At 42.2% G+C, this 20,280-nt stretch overlaps 1 protein-coding gene across 1 annotated transcript in view; it reads left to right on the top strand.

The window, feature by feature from the left end:
* Positions 1–15,212: 15,212 nt before the first annotated feature.
* The window catches only part of LOC126354637 (echinoderm microtubule-associated protein-like CG42247), a 287,858-nt gene continuing 282,790 nt past the window's right edge, over positions 15,213–20,280 (top strand). Inside the window, exon 1 of the mRNA XM_050004406.1 lies at positions 15,213–15,306. Within this exon, the coding sequence (XP_049860363.1) occupies positions 15,289–15,306 (18 nt within the window). The 5' untranslated portion in view covers positions 15,213–15,288. The remainder of the gene's footprint in view (positions 15,307–20,280) is intronic.

The following is a 20,280-nucleotide window of genomic DNA, read 5'->3' as shown; positions in this document are numbered from 1 at the left end:
ACACCTTGTAAAATGGACACCAATGACTTAAAGAAAAGCATCGCTGACAAATAAAAATTTGTGAAGATCGAATAAATAATTAAATATTGAGATATCTTTTCTGACAGAGAAAGTTATGTTGAAGAAAGAAACAAAGCCAAACAGATAATTGCAGCATCCAAGGAGAAATCTTGGGAAGACTTTGGAAATAGGTTAGAGACTTTGGGTCAAGCTGCTGGAAAACCATTCTGGAGTGTAATTATTAGTCTTAGAAAGGGAGGTAAGAAGGAAATGACAAGAATTTTGGACAGGTCAGGAAAACTGCTGGTGAATCCTGTGGATTCCTTGGGCAGATGGAGAGAATATTTTGAAGAGTTGCTCAATGTAGGTGAAAATACGATCCGTAATGTTTCAGATTTCGAGGTACAATGGGATAGGAGTGATGATGGAAATAGGATCACATTTCAGGAAGTGGATAAAATGGTCAATAGATTGCAGTGCAATAAAGCAGCTGGGGATGAAATTAAGTCGGAACTCATCAAATATAGTGGAATGTCAGGTCTTAAATGGCTACACAGGATAATTGAAATGGCCTGGGAGTCGGGACAGGTTCCATCAGACTGGACAAAATCAGTAATCACACCAATCCTTAAACATGGAAACAGAAAAGATTGTAACAACTACAGAGGTATCTCTTTAATCAGCGTTGTGGGTAAAATCTTCTAAGGTATTGTTGAAAGGAAAGTGCGAGTGTTAGTTGAGGACCAATTGGATGAAAATCAGTGTGGGTTTAGGCCTCTTAGAGGTTGTCAGGACCAGATCTTTAGCTTACGGCAAATAATGGAGAAGTGTTATGAGTGGAATAGGGAATTGTATCTATGCTTTATAGATCTAGAAAAGGCATATGACCGGGTTCCTAGGAGGAAGTTATTGTCTGTTCTACGAGATTATGGAATAGGAGGCAAACTTTTGCAAGCAATTAAACGTCTTTACATGGATAGTCAGGCAGCAGTTAGAGTTGACGGTAAATTGAATTCATGGTTCAGAGTAGTTTCAGGGGTAAGACAAGGCTGCAACCTGTCTCCACTGTTGTTCATATTATTTATGGATCATATGTTGAAAACAATAGACTGGCTGGGTGAGATTAAGATATGTGAACACAAAATAAGCATTCTTGCATATGCGGATGACTTGGTTGTGATGGCAGATTCGATTGAAAGTTTGCAAAGTAATACTTCAGAGCTAGATCAGAAATGTAAGGACTATAGAATGAAGATTAGCATCTCCAAAACGAAAGTAATGTCAGTGGGAAAGAAATATAAACGGATTGAGTGCCAAATAGGAGGAACAGAGTTAGAACAGGTGGACGGTTTCAAGTACTTAGTATGCATATTCTCACAGGATGGCAACATAGTGAAAGAACTGGAAGCGAGGTGTAGCAAAGCTAATGCTGTGAGCGCTCAGCTACGATCTACTCTCTTCTGCAAGAAGGAAGTCAGTACCAAGACTAAGTTACCCTGTATCTGTGCACCGTTCAATCTTTCGTCCAACTTTGGTGTACGTGAGCGAAAGCTGGGTGGATTTAGGTTACCTTATCAACAAGGTTGAGGTTACGGATATGAAAGTACCTAGGATGACTGCAGGTACTAGTAGACGGGAACAATGGCAGGAGGGTGTCCACAATGAGGAAATCAAAGAAAAACTGGGAATGAACTCTATAGATATAGCAGTCAGGGTGAACAGGCTTAGATGGTGGGGTCATGTCACACGCATGGGAGAAGCAACGTTACCCAAGAGACTCATGGGTTCAGCAGTAGAGGGTAGGAGGAGTCGGGGCAGACCAAGGAGAAGGTACCTAGATTCGGTTAAGAATGATTTTGAAGTAACAGGCGTAACATCAGAAGAGGCACCAATGTTAGCACTGAATAGGGGATCATGGAGGAATTTTATAAGGGGGACTATGCTCCAGACTGAACCCCGAAAGGCATAATCAGTCTTAAATGATGATGATGATGATGATCTTTTCTGAAGGTATTAGCCTTACAGCTTTATGTGGAAGTGAAAGGTGGGCATTAAGTAGTATAGGCAACAAGAGAAGAGACACTTTTTATATGTGGTGCTACAAAAGCATGAAGAAGGTGAAACTAATAAGGGAAAGGAACTAATAAGGGAGAGAAACTTGACTAAAATATAGTATAAGTTTACAGAACACATCTAAGGCTTGACTTTAGCAAGAAATCTCAGATAGGTATAGGTTGCCATAGTTCAGTAGAGATGAAGAGGCTTGCACAGGATAGACTAGTGTGCAGAGCTGCATCAGGACAGTCTTTGGACGATCGCAACAACACAAACTAGTCCTGTATACTGTATTTATAACACAGTGTTGGTAATTGTGCTTCTCCTATCTGCAGGCAGTTAATAACGTCATCCACAAAACAGGCAGAGAGTTCTCCTCCTTGAGAAGTTTAGGCAGTTTCTTCCAGAGTGCTGCTTGTGTGCCTCGCAAGTGATAGACTTCTCAGCAACTCTCCTGCAGCCATCCAACAGCTCCGTCAGTGGCCAGACAGTGACCATTGAAACGTTTATGTAGACTAGGTATACGTCCTAGACGCTTTATCGTCTTTGGTTTTCCTCAGCTCACCACCCCATCCTTCACAGACCTTCTTCCCAATTGCACCCTGTACAAGCTCTCATAACATGATGGTCGTGTTATGGCGATTCACAAAAATGTGGCTGAGATTATATTCCTGTTTTAGGGCGAGCGACGTTTGTGCTTATATATAGGCCATCAATCAACTCACGCAAAGTAGAATTAATTGCCAAATTGTAGGTGAGTACTGTACATCAGAGGATCTTGCCATAGGTGTAACGAATTGCAAATGTAGAAACTTACAACACAATGTAATTTTGCCCGTTTATGGTCCGATGGAGATGAAAGTGGGCTGTACCCCCGGCCTTGACCATCACATTTAATGTCTGTTTTTGCAAAACTAGCACTGCAAACATTCGCAGTATAGTAACAATTTGCTATTGTAATGATGTTTTAAAATTTCTTCAAGAAGCTGAACATTCCATTTGAAACTGTGTAGATTTTTCAGCTAAACTGTGCTTTTTTTTTCTTTTTGCTTTTTTTCTTTAAAGAAAGACGTTTATCAAAACAACAAAGTGATTGCCATTTTATGTACTGTCTTGGTCCTAAAATCTTGTTCCGATGCACTGAAGCATTTCCGAAACAATGGATATGTCCATTTTATATGTAAGACGCTGTATTTTGTTAGTCACGTTATTCACGTTAATGATTTAACACCTGGAAAACTTTAATTAGTTGAAATATTTTTACTTAGAGAGAATATTTCCTAATTTTTGTAAATGGTTTGATACTCACTTATTTCGCTAAAGCGGCACAGCTTTATTCACAGGGGCACATTTTTTCATCTTTCTTTCACCTAGGAACATAGGGGTTTCATTGCCTAAATTAAATACCCTTTCATCTGGGACCGTTACCGCTCGCAAACAGAATGCTACATTGTAGGAGGAGAAGGCGGCACAAGCATTTGTCTAAATATCTGCAGCTACTCGCTGGTCTAGATCTTTCATCTCATGTCTTTCTTGCCTTGTATATTTACCAGAAAAAGGAACAGTCGTCCCGAAGAAAAGATGCGAAACTCGGCACTATAAAGTTACACACACCGAAAAGTAGCACAGAACTTACGGCACTGACCTCGTAGTCAGGAAGAGAAGGGTTGAGACCCTAATAAGGCGCCATCGATAATCAGGTTTTTCATACCTCCCTTCAAACGAATGCTATGGCACCCCAACTACAACGTTGTAATATCTGACCTCCTTTCCAACATAAGACTCCAGGAATTCTGTAACGCAAGTAATTAGAAAAATAACGCGTCTGTAGTTTTGTGTTGATGGCAGATATAACAGTCGTATTTGTCTCAATAACTAAAAGAGCAAAATTATGACTCTGGAGTCGTACTACCGAAGAGATGATTTTCAGTGTGACTCTTTCTCTAGGGAAAAAGCAATGGACGCAATCCACTATACACTAACAGTTCTTAAGAATTGTGTACTAACTGTTACTTCTAAGTAGACTCTCAGCGAGGTGGCTGAGTGGTGTAAATGTTTTGATCTAAGTCGTATGGTCACGGTCTGCACTCACAGCATTCCCTGTGCAGCCAACATAGTCAACCTTAGGTAGCCGCATTCTCTTAAACGAAATTATCTTGTTAGGTTTACATCCGGGAAGTAGAGGTACTCTATATATGATCACACTCACAGGGTGAAGGTAATAAGGAAACGAATACAGCTATAACATTGTCAGAGAACTAGCAGACAGTACGGAAACCTAAAGTTGGTAGCGATCGGAATCAACTAAATATCGGTCCGAGATCACTCACTGTCTTTCGCCTCCTGTCAAAACAGCTACTCTTCCTAGAATAAAAATTGTATTTGTCTTTACATATAAGTGGAAACAGTTGTTTTACAGAAACATTTCTAGCTTTTATCTGGGTCGTAAGGCACTACTTATATCGCGAAATCAGGTGTCCTTCCTACTGACCTGCTTTGGTTGCTTATCTTAGATTTTATCCGTAAATGTCGTGTCAAGTTTCCTTATGTTCCGTACTTCAGTGAGGTGAAGGTCGTCGATAACAAGCTAGGTGCTAGATTAGAAAAGTCAGTGGTACGAAATCTGTATTTTCATTTAGCACAGCATATATAGCATTTCTGGACAGTCGACCCAGTCAATCTTAGATCTCTGTTAGACAGCGCATTACCTAGTTATTATTACACACATAGCTCCCGGCGACAAAGCTGCACCATGAAGGACTTGTTCAGGAAAACACTAATCAATATTTACGCATTTCAGATAGCAGATGACTCCAGACAGAGGTCTGCCCCATGACGCCTGCTATTTGGCCTCCTTGACGCAACAAATTCTGTTCTGCTTAGCCTAAATCATAGTCACTTTAGTACACAATGGGTGCATGATTATTTTCTTGGTGCGTGGAGTATATTAGTGAACAAACTTTTTGTCTGGACTATTTCGAATACATGTTTTAGATGGTTTTGCGATAAGTGAGGTGTTCCAACACTTACGTTGCAGCACTACAGCGGACGAACTAAACCATGTGGCCAAAGGCGCTGATAATAATTCCACTGAAGGCTTCGACGAGATCCAGGGCTATATCTCCATATTAGTTGCCAACTTAGTCACGATACAGGCCGACTCCGCATTCCAAAGACAACACCGGACCACATAAATCAGAAATGTACAAACCATCTTTCAGAGTGCACCGCAATAGAAATTCGTATCTGTTACGTGCCTTTGACAGCATCGTCTGTTATCATCTGCGAAGTACTTTTATTCGTCAGGTTACAACGTGTCTCTCTTAACAGTCGGTACCAACAAACTGCGGTGTCGCATTTTATGTTCCGCTCACTATAGGCCTACACAGAAGCGATGTCGACAAATCTGCTGATACAGACTTATAAACAAACATACAGTTATAATTCATGAAGGGAAAATTTCATTCCATGCACCAACTTGCGGCGATTCTGCCATAAAAGAAGCCTTTGACACCAGGGTGACTTTAACTGATACAGCACCCTTAGCGAAGCATGGAAGCAGGCGCTCGACGCTGCCTGGCTACAGAGAAATAAATCTCCTGCGTCAGCCACCACTTAACGGAATCAGCATCGCTACTAATTTTCCTCGAACACACACATTGAAAACACCTCTGACAGCATATGGAGTTTCCATGACTTCGTAATGCTTCCAGGACATAGTTTGGGCAACTACATACGTATCTACCACTTGTCCTATTGGTACCACAGTTAATACTTGACGATTACGATCACGTCGTGAGAATATTGAGTTTACAAACAAATTTGACAGGACAACGAAACCAAGAAATACTTATCCAAGAATATTGACACAAATCAAAATGTACTGTTGAAGGAAAAACTTCCGCTCCATTTTTCATTTGCACTGAATGAACGCTCTGACACCTGAGAACTGGACATCATTGCGGTGTTCTCATTGCTAGGCACGCACTTTATCTAGACTTCATTAACCTTTGAGAAGCGCTCTCATCACCGCAACAACCTGTCGTATTTATCCAAGTGACAACTGGCGCAAATTATCTGATTACGTATACCGACCGAGGTGACGTAGCGGTTATGTAATGGAATTTGTATTTTGGAAGACACTACGTCCAACCGCTACGTAATGACAGATTAGACGCCAATGGTGGGGGAGTGCTCATCGCAGTTGACAAAAATATTGTCTCTATTGAGGTTCAAATCGAATGTGACGTTGAATTTATCTGGTCGTGTATAACAAATTTAGGTGAAACCAAGTTAATTGTCAGTAGCGCGTAAATACCCAGATCAAGCGACTTTAATCTCCCGAATATAGACTAGGACGCTTTCTTGAGTAGTTAGTTCTCCAGATCTCTCGCAATGGAAATATCTTGGACCTTGTAGCTACAAATAGGCCGAGCCTATCGACTGCGTCACTATAGAGGCGGGCATTAATGATCACGATGTCATCACAGCGACTATGGTTACGAAAGTTAGTGAATGAGTCAAGAAGGCTAAGAGGGTGTTTCTGGTAGAAACAGAAGACAAGAAGTTGTTAGCGTCTCACTTATACAAGAACTGACAAAATTTAGTTCCAGAATGATGGACGTAAAGGATTAAGGGCAACGTTTAAACAGATTTTAAATTGTGGTCTGGATAAGTATGTGCCTAGTGAGTCTGGGATGACAGTAGAAGATAGCAAAACGAAGTTTTAAACGTCACGTTTAAGAAATTGTTCACGCAGGAGAATCGTACACACATATCGTCGTTTGACCGTCACACTGAGTCCCTTACGGATGTCATAGTAATAAGCATCCATGACGAAGAGGAGCAACTGAAAGACTTGAAAACAAGGTCCGGATGAAATCCCGAATCGATTTTACAAAGAGTACTCTACGGCACTGGCACCTTACTTAGCTTGCGTAACGGAATAGGTTCCGAGATATGTGAGTGGCTCCAAGACTACTTATAGAACGCAGTACGTTGTCCTGGACATCGAGTGTTCACCAGAGACAATGGAAATGTTACTGGATCGTTACTATTTTCTATGTATATAAATGGATTGGCGGACAGGATGAGCAGCAATCTATGGTTGTTGGCTGCTGATACTGTGGTGTACAGGAAGGTGTCGAAATTGAGTGACTGCAGGTGGATACAATACGCTAAAGTAGTTAAACGTAAGTGAATGCAAAAAATGGGAAAAACAAACGCGTGGTCTGAGCATTCAGTATTAGTAGTGCCCAGCTTGACACAACCAAGACGTTCAAATATCTGGCCGTAACGTTGTGAGGATCATAGGAGGAAAGGCGAATGGTCGACTTCGGTCTATGGGAAGAATTTTCGGAAAGAGCGGTTCATCTCCAAGAGAGACCGCATATTTAACGCTAGTACGACCTATCCTTGAGTAGTGCTCGAGTGTTTGGGATCCGCTCCAGGTCAGATTAAAGGAAGACATCGCAACATTTCAGTCGCAGCCTGCTAGATTTGTTTCCGGTTTTGCTGCTTCCGGTTGATCGATCAACACGCAGAGAATTTTCGCAAACACAGAAGGGAAGAAACATTAATGTGAAAATGTAGAGAACCGGAATTTGAAGCTTACTATAGAACTATACTACTGCCAGCAACATACATTTTGCGAATGGACCACGAAAATAAGATACGAGAAAATAGAGCTCATAGAGAGGTATTTAGGCAGTCATTTTTCATTCGGTCTGTTTGAGAGTGGAACAGGAAAGGAAATTATTAGTAGTGGAATAGGGCACCCTCCCCCACGGACCGTGCAATGGCTTGAGGAGTATGTACGTGAATGTAATGCCACTGTCAGTCAAAGAACCCGTATGTTGCGAGGGAACTTAGTGTCTGAAGAAGTCGAACCAGCCACGGCAGGGATTGGGAAAGGACATGGGTTGTAGATGTGGAGAGCTTATATTTTTGGAATGTCGTAGTTTCCCTTTCTTATCAGTAGGGACAGGCAAATTTCGGATCAACCACAGGCGACAAAATAACGCGACATTTGTGGTTTTCAAAGAAATAAAGCGAAAACTGCAGTTTTCACGTATGTCGCTAATTTGTTATTTTCCCGTGTCCCACTGAAATTATGTATGTATGAGAATAACAGTGTATTAATATTGCTAATTGATAGTTATTGAACGTTGAAATTGGATTTTGCCTCTTTTTTTCTCAATACAGAGAATCTTTCACAGTTGATATTTCGCGCAAAGAACTATGGCTCTAGATGTGACGTCAAACGAAGGTACTCTAGGAGCACTTCAAACTATTTCCGTCCCAGTAACGGTTGTAGCCGCCGACGTGACAGAAGGAACGTTGAGTCTGATCATATTTCAACGTAACCTAGGCTTCTGTCTAAGCAACAGACCACGCCATCAACACAAATTTCATTAACAAAATACCAAAAATAATACTGACTTTACACGAACAGCCAAAGAAACTGTTACACATGCCGAATATAGGGTAGAGCCCCCGCGAGCACGCAGAAGTGCCGCAACGCAACGAGGCATGAACTCGACTAATGTCTGAAGTAATGCTTCAGGGAACTGATACCATGGAAACTGCAGGGCACTCCGTTAATATGTAAGAGTACGAGGGAGTGGAGATCTCTTCTGAACTGTACGGTGCGAGGCATCCCAGATATGCTCAATAATGTTCATGTCTGGGGAATTTCTTGGCCAGCGAAAGTGTTTAAATTCAGAAGAGTGTTTTGGAGCCACTCTGAAGCAAATTCTAGATTTATGGGGTGTCGCATTGTCCTGCTGGAATTGCGCATCGGAATGCACAATGGACATGAATGGATTCAGATGATTGGACGGGATGATTACGTTTGTGTCGCCTCTCAGAGTCGTATCCAGAAGTATCAGGGGTCCCATTCACTCCAACTGCACATGCCCCACACCATTACAGAGCCTCCACCAGCTTGAACAGTCCCCTGCTGACTTGCGGGGACCACGGATTCACAACGTTCTCTCCATATCCGTACACGTCCATCCGCTCGATACTATGTGAAAAGTGACTCATTCGACCATGCAACATGTTTACAGTTATCAACAGTCCAATGTCGGTGTCGACGAGCCCAGGTGAGGCGTAAAGCTTTGTGCAGTGCGGTCATGAATGGAACAGGAGTGGGCCTTCGGCTCCGAAAGCCCATATCGATGATGTTCCGTTGAACGGTTCGCATGCTGACACTTGTTGATGGCCCAGCATTGAATCTGCAGCAATATGTGGAAGGGTTGCACTTCTGTCACGTTGAACGATTCTCTTCAGTCGTCGTTGGTCCGTTCTAGCAGGATCTTTTTCCGGCCGCAGCGATGCCGGAAATTTTATGTTTTACCGGATTCCTGATATTACGGTACGCTCGTGAAATGGTCGTTTCGGAAAATCCCCACTTCATCGCTACCTCGGAGGTGCTGTGTCCCGTCGCTCGTGTGCCGACTATAACACCACGTTCAAACTCACCTAAATCTTGATAACCTACTATTGCAGCAGCAGTAATCGATCTAACAACTGCGCCAGATGCTTGTTGTCTTATATAAACGTTGCCAACCGCAGCGCCATATTCTGCCTCTTTACGTATCTCTGTATTTGAGTACGCATGCCTATACCAGTTTCTTTGGCGCTGCAGTGTACATTGAAAGAAATATTCTCAAAGTCTGTGGTACTTTTCACAGCTATAGACAACTTGAATGGGATCAAGTGCCCTGTCGCCTAATTGTTTGACATAAGCAAACCGAGGGGCCACCATGCTGATTTACGTATTTGTGACGCTACTGAAGTACCATATTTCCTCATATTCGTACTTATACTTGCCTGCTATAAAAAAATTTACTATTTAACTGAGGCAGTGCATCAAAGATTCCCCAAATCGCGTACGATTTGTTACGAAAAAATGCCAGGAAATATGATGTTGCCTGCTAAAAACATTACCTATATTCCAAACTAGTACAGATTGCCACATTATCGTGGAAAAATGAATTTTAGGTGACGAAAAGCTCAAGCTTTTGAGAAATCAGGAGGGACGAGTACTTGAGGCAAAGGTGAAGAAAACATTAAAAGCATTGGTATCCAAGCTCATATCAGGCCAAAACCTCGTATTGCCTCAGATCCATGTAATCTGCGTTCACAGCTCTGAGTTCTTGTTTCAACCATGGGATCATAGTGAACTTTCTTAAGGCTGCTATGGCAAAGAGTCACCATTTACCTAGTAGAATGGCGAGTGTTAAGATTTCCTGAAGAGTTGCAATTACATTTATAATCTGATGGGATAGCATCTTTTCAAGCCAACAGTATGAATGATATACGAACATAGTTAAAAGTCTGATGTCATGAAGAACGCAGTTTGTCTTCAGTATTCAGTTTTGGACTACAGGCAGCTGGTTTCACACTATAACGAAGTGTTGATGGAATGGCTGCGCAATGTCTCACAAGAGAACTTTGATTTTCGGACAGTGCTGCTTTAGGAAAACTTTCTTTAATTCATTAGATATAATAGATTTAATATAAGTGATATATTGAATAATGTGGCGTCAATAAATACAATGTAATTGGTGGGATCAAATTAATTTCAGAAACACTGAAGAACAATGAAATAAGACAAAAGTACGGTACATGTGCTACATCAAAAATAAGAGATCGGAAAATAATACCGAAACTGACAAAAAATAACGCCAAATATAGTAAAAGAAACACCACAACTGACAGAAAAAAACATCGAAATTGGCTAGAAAATATTGAAATTGTCCGTAAAATAAAATATTTTTTCCGTGTCTCCTCTCATAAGTCGTAACAATTCTCTCCCATGCTGTCAACACACGCGTAAATCTCAATGTACATCCCTCATGCCAGAAGGTACTTCCTGTACCGCAATCATTTTCCGTTACCAAGTTGTGACATAGTCACGAAAAAAATAAAATAAAATAATCCGGAAAGTGTAGAATTTGTGCTTTTATTCCAGGCTATAAACACAACAACTTTCCGCAGACTATCGATTTAGGTCAACGGTGACCGTCTTAAGATATGTTTAAAACATATTCTGATAGAATAAAACGAGAGTGGCATCGTCATGAGAGTAATGTTGATTACATCTCTTGATGTTGACATTTACGCTTAATTATATCAGCACTGTGTTTTAAAGGGATTTGAAGATGATCACCACTATCCGAAATCGATAACCTGAGGACAGTTTTTGTGATGATAGAGTGGAATAAAAGAAACAAATGCTATTCTCCTTTCCGCTTTCTTCCAGTTTCTTCCCCGATTGGTAGGCAAGAAGCACGACAGTCGGTGAGCCGTTTTGTAGCCCTCACCATGACGCACAAGGGCCTCTCTTGTAGCATCTGCTACCAGAAAAAGCAAGATTACGGTTAAGCTTTCCACCGACGAGGACGTCATTGGCAACGGAAACTACGATAGGCGAAGACTGGGGAAGCAAACTGGTAGTGCCCTATCGATGGAACCAACCTGGCATATGCCTTAAGGGTTTAGTGAAACCTTGGGAATGCTATCAGGGCGCGCTGAGGAGTACTGCCACCGAATTTATGTGAAAACTCTTCAAGTTCTTTAAATAAAACAAACGCTATTATTATTATTCTACATCTTTATCCTTCATATCCACATATTTGTAGCCCTCTTCTGACAGAGGGGCGCCGTACTGTGGCGTTTAACATGGCGATGTATAACGTAACTATGCCTGTGGACGAGAAGCAGCGTGTTGTGATCGAGTTTCAACTTCGAAGATTTCGTCCACTCTCCTTCAGTGTAACAGTACCAGATCGCTCATGAGCGCTGCGACATCTGCAACAATGCGACACCTTGAGTTCACTGTCATCGATTATCCTACTTACAGTTTGACTTGTCACCATCCGATTTTGAAGTTACGGGTCTGTCAATGAAGTCAAACATCGTACAGTGAAGGCATCAACAAACTGGTCTCTCGTTGGGAGAAATGTGTTCGTCGCAAGGGTAACTATCTTGAGAAATAAATATGGAGGCATAAGAATAAAGATGTAGAGATTCAATAATGTTTGTTTTGCTTAAAAATCTTTAAGAGTTTTCACATAAAAAATTCGGAGGCGCTACTTCTCAGCATGCCCTCGTAAATCTGGATGGCCTAATTGATATTTGAACCGCTACCCTACCGAATACGAGTCCAGTGTTTTGCCACTGGAATCACCTCGACTTTGATGAGCATCTACTCCACGTTTCCTCATTTACTAAACGAAACCGTGACAAAAAGCGTCGCTCTTCGTCCGATCTTCCCTAATAGTAACCCTACATACGATTCTTTAGAGAATCGAACTCCTCTGTATAAAAGAGTTCTGAAGTCTGATTACTTTACAGAAGAGTTAATGTGATGAATATTTGACGTTAAACATTAACGTTTATGGGTGAATACGCAAAATCATGATGGCTGACTTTATGTGCATCCACCAACTTAAAAGCACAAAAACTACTAGCATTGTGAATTCTGCGCTATATAAGTGCATCAGTAAAGCTAAAAGTGTGCGTGTGCGTGTGTGTGTGTGTGTATTATCTATATCGATACGAAACAAGGAACTACAAGTTACGGAATAACAGGCAGATTCAGTGTTCAAAATGAACTCGATAAGAAACACAGTATTGATGAAAATGTAAACGTATTACGCCAAATGAAGTTTGTTTAAAAATACGTCACGAATCTTCGCATTAACAAAATTCTGTAAAAAGTAGATGGTTGTTGTACGTCAAGTAATTTAAAAGACAGTCACCGACATCAGCCGTCGTTATCATAAATTAAGGAAATTAGGGACTCTTACGAATGTAAAAACTTGTTCAACAACGAACTTTAAAGACGTATGTACAGCGTCCTAAACTGCCAGCACCCGGATGTTTCGTCTCATGTGCACAGAAAATAACAGAAGAATCAAAGCTGAGCACGATGTAGACTCAAACGAGCAGAGGAAAACATAAAGTGCACATGGTTTATCGGGAAGCCATATTTCACGGAAAAACGTCAACTTCTAAAACATGCAGTGAACTGAAAACAAATAATAAAGGACTTTACTATATACCACACGCTACATTGACGCAGAACGACATTAAGCTAATTATTAGCAAACTTATATGTACTATTGTTAGAGGGAACTGATTACATTTCAACAAAACAACACTGTTGCTAAAATAAAGTTAAATAACTAATTACAATCGCCTCATAACAAAGACAATGAGATACAAATATTTGTTTCATCTATTCTTTCCCCTACTAAGGCGTTCTAGTACCCCAGGATTTTTAGATTATGATGTCCATTTACATACTGGCTTACCCGTTCAGTGTCCTCGTGTACCTGGTCTCCTCATTCTCTCCTTGTGACGTCGGCATGTATACCTGAACTACTGCTGTTGGAATTGGTTTGCTGTCGATTCTGCTCACAAGGGTAACTCCCCATCGCAAAAATTGAACACAGATCAAGCATGAAAACAGGAAGAACATGTACTGAACTGTGAGAAAAAGAAGCGAAATCGAAATAGTGAGCAGCCCAAGTGCAACAAGTTAATAAAAAGCAGCCGGTTACAGCAACTGCGTTGTGGGTACGTGATAATGGTATTAGGCGCGAAGTGGCCGAGCTGTGTTCAAAACTCTCTCGTGCAATTTTTTTTGAACAACATTTTGAATTGTCCATCAGGTCATTGAAACATTTGTTCTCTTTCTGTAGTCTCGGCGGTCGTCATACTATACATTAGTTATAGAATAAGTCACGTGGTAAGAATCTATTAGCGTCGCAAGTAAATGTGATGAATAGTGAGATCTCCCGCAGAAATGAAAACAACTAATAAGCGGGTGTGAACTGTGTTACAACAAATGAATTCAAGCCTTAAGGCTTCCAAAACGGAAGCAACTTCAAAAACTTTAAAAGGATATGTTTTGACAGGACACACAGAAACTGTGTTTGTTAAAGTGTTGCGTTCATTTGTTGCAGTTTATGTGGCATAGTATTATGTTTTCATCATTTCCTTAGAAGTGATCACATTCGCATTCATACGAACGTCTATATCGGACATAGAATCATATCTCACACAGATATCAGTCGTACAAATTAGGTACGTCGTTAAGTGATTCCCATCATACGGCACACGTTCTGTCACTAATGCCGTGTACGACACACCAGACGTGTTTTCTGATGGACGATTCGGTTGACTTGCCACCTTGTCATCAAATGCCTGCGGTTCCCATTCGAAAACAACTTCCTTTGGGCTTCTAATAAAGTAGCTGTGCAGAATTAACTGTTATTATAGGCTCTGAACACTATGGGACTCAACATCTGAGGTCATCAGTCCCCGAGAACCTAGAACTACTTAAACCTAACCAAGCGAAAGACATCACATACATCCATGCCCGAGGCAGGATTCCAACCTGCGACTGTAGCAGTCGTGTGGTTCCGGACTGAAGCGCCTAGAACGCTCGGCCACCGAGGCCGGCGTTATTATAGGTCCCACTTTTACACCTCGCTGTTGCAAACGGACGTTATACCACGACACCGATACAACTTTGAATAAAGTGAGCAGGGAAAAAATATTGGCACGAGCGAGGTTTGAGCACGGATCACCCTCTTTGTAGTCCAACACCATGATCGCTTACGGCGCCTTTGTTGATATACGTAGCTGTATATTGAACTTCTTGTTCTTGTACCGTTCACTGTTTCTATTTTACTTTCTTTCGCAGTCCAGTACACCCCATTCCTGTTTTCATGATTCATCTGTGATCAGCTCTTGACGTATGACAGTAACACATTCTTTGCCTTACTTCCGTGTTCATAAAGAATCCCACTTCGGTAACGGCATTCTCTGCTGCTGTTGATATTACCCTATAGTTGTCTGACGAGACGTGCTTATGTTCTATTCCATTTTGAATTAGGCGTCGCAGTTGTATTGCTTCCGCCGAATTCGCAGTTAAGACAGCTTAATTATGTGGGGCCTTGTGTTGCTGACAGTGCCTCGTTTGTATCTTGTGTGCAGTCGGCGAGCTACGGCAAGAAGAGCGCGGCGTGGTACGCGGCGAGCAACGGGCCGGGCCCCGGGGGCGGCGGCGGGGGCGGTGGGGGCGGCTGGGCCAGCAAGCCGGCACAGCCGCTCAGCCGCAAGGCCAGCCTCGCCGACGGAGACGTGCCCACCCCCGCCACCAACAGCAACGGCAAGCCCTCCTCCGGCCGCGTCATCCGCATCGTCAACAGCATGGACCACACCGTGCAGGTCAGTCTCCGTCGCTTGCGAGCTGGAAGAAACTTGTAGCCAATCGTCGATCTGACCAGTAAACTCGTGGTGGACATTCGATGGATATATGGAACTCCAAGTTTTCGTTGGCCTTGTGCGTTTCTAGCAAACACCTGTACCAGTTAGTGGTATTCATATCCCCTGCTTCTACAGCAGCAATGTGAGCAGCAGTTGGCATCACAGTGACACAAAGAACTGTTACAAATTGACTACTTGAAGGACAGTTCCAAGCCAGACGCTTTGTAGCATGCATTCCTCTGACCTCAAAACACAGCCATTTGCGACATCAGTGGTCTCAAGCGAGAGCTGTTTGGAGGGCAGGATGGAGATTTTGTTTCCTGATGAAAGCTGGTTGTGCCTCGGTGTCAGTGATGACCGAGTGTTCATTAGGAGGAAGCCAGTTGAGGGCCTGCAACCAGACTGTCTGCGCGCTAGACACACTATGATCTGAGGTGCAGTTTCGTATGACAGTAGGAGCACTCTCGTGGTCACCCCACGCATCCTGACTGCGAATTTATACGTCCGTCTGGTGATTCGACCTGTTGTGCTGCCATCCAACGACAGCATTCCAGGTGGTGATTTCATACAAGATACTGCTCTCCCATATAGCGCTGTTCTAACCCAACATGCTCTGCAAAGTGTCGACATGTTGTCATGGCCTGCTCGATCACCAGATCTGTCTCCAATACAGCGTATATGAGATGTCATCGGACGACAACCCCAGCGCCATCCACAATCAGCATAAACCGTCCCTGTATCAACCGACCAAGTGCAACACGAATCCGACACCTATACAATAAAATGCAGGCACATTTCCATTCTCGCATTCAATATTCTGACTATTATACCTGTTACTAATGTACCAGCATTTCACATGTCACATTTGCGCGCTTACATTAGCCTGTGACCTTGCAATGTTATTCACTTAAATACGTTAGTTAGACAAATGGAAATGGCTCTGAGCACTATGCGACTTAAATTCTGAGGTCATCAGTCGCCTAGAACTTAGAACTACTTAAACCTAAGGACATCATACACATCCATGCCCGAGGCAGGATTCGAACCTGCGACCGTAGCGGTCGCTCGGCTCCAGACTGTAGCGCCTAGAACCGCAAAGCCACTCCGGCCGGCAGCCAAATGTATGTTCATTTCATTGTAATTTCATTCTAACGAGCTGCTTGGTCACCGATGGTATGTGTTCCTTCGGACATGTCCGAAAGAACAGATACCATCTTAGTAAATGTATTCCCGACATTTCTTTACTCTAATTAATTACTTTTTGTGTTGCGATTTTTTTCCGCCAGTGTAAATATGTGTTTTGATACCTGTCGTATTCTAAATGTTTATGTTTAACTTTTAGCTCGTTCTGTAACACTTTTGACAAACTGTTAAAGAAAAGATTCTCATACTGACGCGCTTAATTTTTATACAGTACAATGGTCTCGTTGACACAGCTCACATCTGAGCACTTTCGAGTAAGCCAAGAGACTCCTGAGTCTTGATCAGAGGATGCGAAACTAACACTAGAACTTTAACGCCGAACCAATAGCCCTCTAATGCAGTAACCATCGAGTCATCTCAATGCATCGTTGGGTGTCACTGTATACTTTGCTCTGTTTGCCTTCGCATGGACCGGGAGGCACGAGAATAAGTCTGAACGCTTGTGAATGAAGTTAGGTCGCAATTTTATGTAAAATCCAAAGCTACAACAGAGAAACTAAACCCACGCGATGCTATCCTGTCGAAATTGGCTGGAACGTCGTGAGGTTGTGAAGGCCTTGGACCTCGTCTATAGCGAAGCTGAATATTGTTCACTAGTCCGACTGATAGCCTTGGGAGAGCCAGCCCTGACAAAACTCCCTACGATCTGGTGAGCAAGATGTATGAGACAGGCGAAATACCCTCAGACTTGTAGAAGCATATAATAATTCCAATTCCAAATACCACAGTTGCTGAGAGGTGTGAAAATTGACAAACATCAGTTTAGTAAGTCACGGTTGCAAAATATTAACACGAATCCATTACAGAAGAATGGAAAAACTGGTAGAAGTGGACCTCGGGGAAGATCAGTTTGGATTCTGGAGTAATGTAGGGACACGTGAGGCAATTTGATCCTATGACTTCTAATAGAAGATAGGTTAAGTAAAGGCAAACCTACGTTTCTAGCATTTGAAGACTTAGAGAAAGCTTTTTACAATGTTGACTGGAACGCCCTCTTGCAAATTCTAAAGGTGGCAGGTGTAAAATGCAGGGAGCAAAAGGCTATTTACACTTTTGTACAGAAACAAGATGGCAGTTATAAGAGCCGAGGAGCACGAAAGGGAAACAGTGGTTGAGAATGGAGTGAGACAGGACCGTAGCCTATCCCCAATGTTATTCAATCTAGCAAGCAGTGAAGGAAACAAAAGAAAAATTTGGAATAGGAACTAAAATCCATGGAGAAGAAATAAAAACTTTGCGGTTTGCCGATGACACTGTAATTCTGTCAGAGACAACAAACGACCTGGAAGAGCAGTTGAACAGAGTGGACAGTGTCTTGAAAGGGGGATATAAGATTAACATCAACAAAAGCAGAACGAGGATAACGGAATGTAATCCAAATAAATCAGGTGATGCTGCGGGAATTAGACTAAGAAATGAGACGGTTAAAGTACTATTTGGGGAGCAAAATAACAGACGATGGTCAAAGTAGAGAGTATATAAAATGTACACTGGCAATGGCAAGGAAAGCGTTTCTAAAGAAGAGAAATTTGCTAACATCGAGAATAGGTTTAAGTGTCAGGAAGACTTTTCTGAAAGTATTTTTATGGAGTGTAGCCATGTTTGGATGTGAAACATGGACGATAAATAGTTTAGACAAGAAGAGAATCGAAGCTTTCTAAATGTGGTGCTACAGAAGAATGCTGAGAATTATATGGGTAGTTCACGAAACTAGTGAGGAGGTACTGAATGTAATTGGGGAGAAGAGGAATTTGTGGCACAACTTGACCAGAAAAAGGGATCGGTTGGTAGAACATGTTCTGAGGCATCAATGGATTACCAATTTAGTACTGGAAGGATACGTGGAGGGTAAAAATCGTAGGGGAAGAACGATTTAGGGTGCAGTACTTACTTGGAGATGCAGAATCTTGCACAGGATAGAGTAGCATGGAGAGCTGCATCAAACTAGTTTCTGGACTGAAGACCACAACAACAACAGTCCGACTGAAGAATCATACGTAGCTAAAGTGGACGTCCAACTGAAGGACATAATGCTGATAAACGTTAAGTATGGAGGAGGTGATGTAATGTCATGGAGATGTTTTTCGTGGTTAGGCTGTGGTCCCTTATTACACTTAAAAAACGCTGAATGCGGAAGGCTATTAACACATTTTACAGCACTGTGTAGCGCGGAGGTGGTGATCGTTGGTATCGGAATGGCAGTGCATCCTCTCATAAAGCAGTATGAGTCAGGCAGTTCTTTGTGAATTATAACATTCATTTAATAGATTGGCCTTTGTCGAGTTCTAACTTGAACTGAATGGAGCACCTTCGCGATGAGTTAGAAAGTAGATTTTGCTCCAGACCACAACATCAACCATCACAACTTTTTCTGGGTTCAGCTCTTCAGCAAGAACTTGCTGTAATTCCCGCATAGACATTCAGGTACCTCATTGGAAGTATACCCAGCATAGTTTAAGCCGTCATAAAGGTGATGGGTGGAAACACTCCATGTTAATCTCCACTAATAAGTGTCCCTACACTTCTCGTCAGTTAGTGTAGTACAAATTATAAGAATATTTCTAAAGAATATTGTAATTCAGTTCAGAGCAATAATAATAATGTCGTCAATCCACTGCGTAAGCATTTAATGTGGCTAATGCGTTTGTAAATGCCGAACGAATAAATAAGTAGATAGTAGCAGACATTAGGCAGTGGTTTGTAAGTCATACGAGATTGTAACTCAAAAAAGCCACACAGATTTGCGAGTGCAAAGCACAAACTACTCAAGAAATTCTGTGCAGCTTACATCTACATTATCACCCACTAAAAAATCACATGCAATTTGTACTGAGTGACCAGACATCATGGGTAGATACTGGATGTGAAGTGAATAGTGAGTTTCTCCTAGTTGAGCCATTAATACCGAAGTAACATTGCATGGACTCTACGAGGCGGAGGAGGAGGAGATTAGTGTTTAACGTCCCGTCGACAACGAGGTCATTAGAGACGGAGCGCAAGCTCGGATTAGGGAAAGATTGGGAAGGAAATCGGTCGTGCTCTTTCAAAGGAACCATCCCGACATTTGCCAGAAACGATTTAGGGAAATCACGGAATACCTAAATCAGGTTGGCTGGAGACGGGTTTGAACCGTCGTCCTCCGGAATGCGAGTCCAGTGTGGTAACCACTTCTACGAAGCGTTAGAACCCTTATGGAGAGATACTGATCCTCACATCTTGCAGTCTTACCTACAATGGCTCTTGAATAGTTAGCACAGGGTTGACAGATATCAACAACATCCCATAAATGATCGACTGGGTTAAAACCGCGTCATCTGGGCGACCAAGCCATGGTTATGAATTCACTGTAGTGTTTATCATCTATCTGCGTGCAACCAAAGAGACGGAAGATGTCAGTTATCCTGTTGAAACATAGCTGCTCCTTCTCGGTACTCGAATAGCAGAAATGGATCCACCTGGACTACAAAAATGTCCACATAGCGTGCATCTGTCACTGCTCATTGGCCACTGATCTCTGCAGCCGGATACAACAGTCACAACTTGGTTGACACAGGATTCACAGCATCATGGGGCATGCGCTATACCCTCACACGTCCATCAACTCCACACATCTGCAACCAGGATTGATTGTTGCACGACACAATAATCATACTCGCTGACCCGTGCCAGTAGTTGAGATCTGCGTCGAAGTATCCACAATGAAACACAAGTTGATCTACGGCTACTGAAGCC

Source organism: Schistocerca gregaria, chromosome 3 (assembly GCF_023897955.1).
Source record: "Schistocerca gregaria isolate iqSchGreg1 chromosome 3, iqSchGreg1.2, whole genome shotgun sequence".
NCBI classification, from domain to species: Eukaryota; Metazoa; Arthropoda; class Insecta; order Orthoptera; family Acrididae; genus Schistocerca; species Schistocerca gregaria.
The sequence above is the reverse complement of the archived record's forward strand: the minus strand, read 5'-3'. Positions and strand labels throughout refer to the sequence as shown.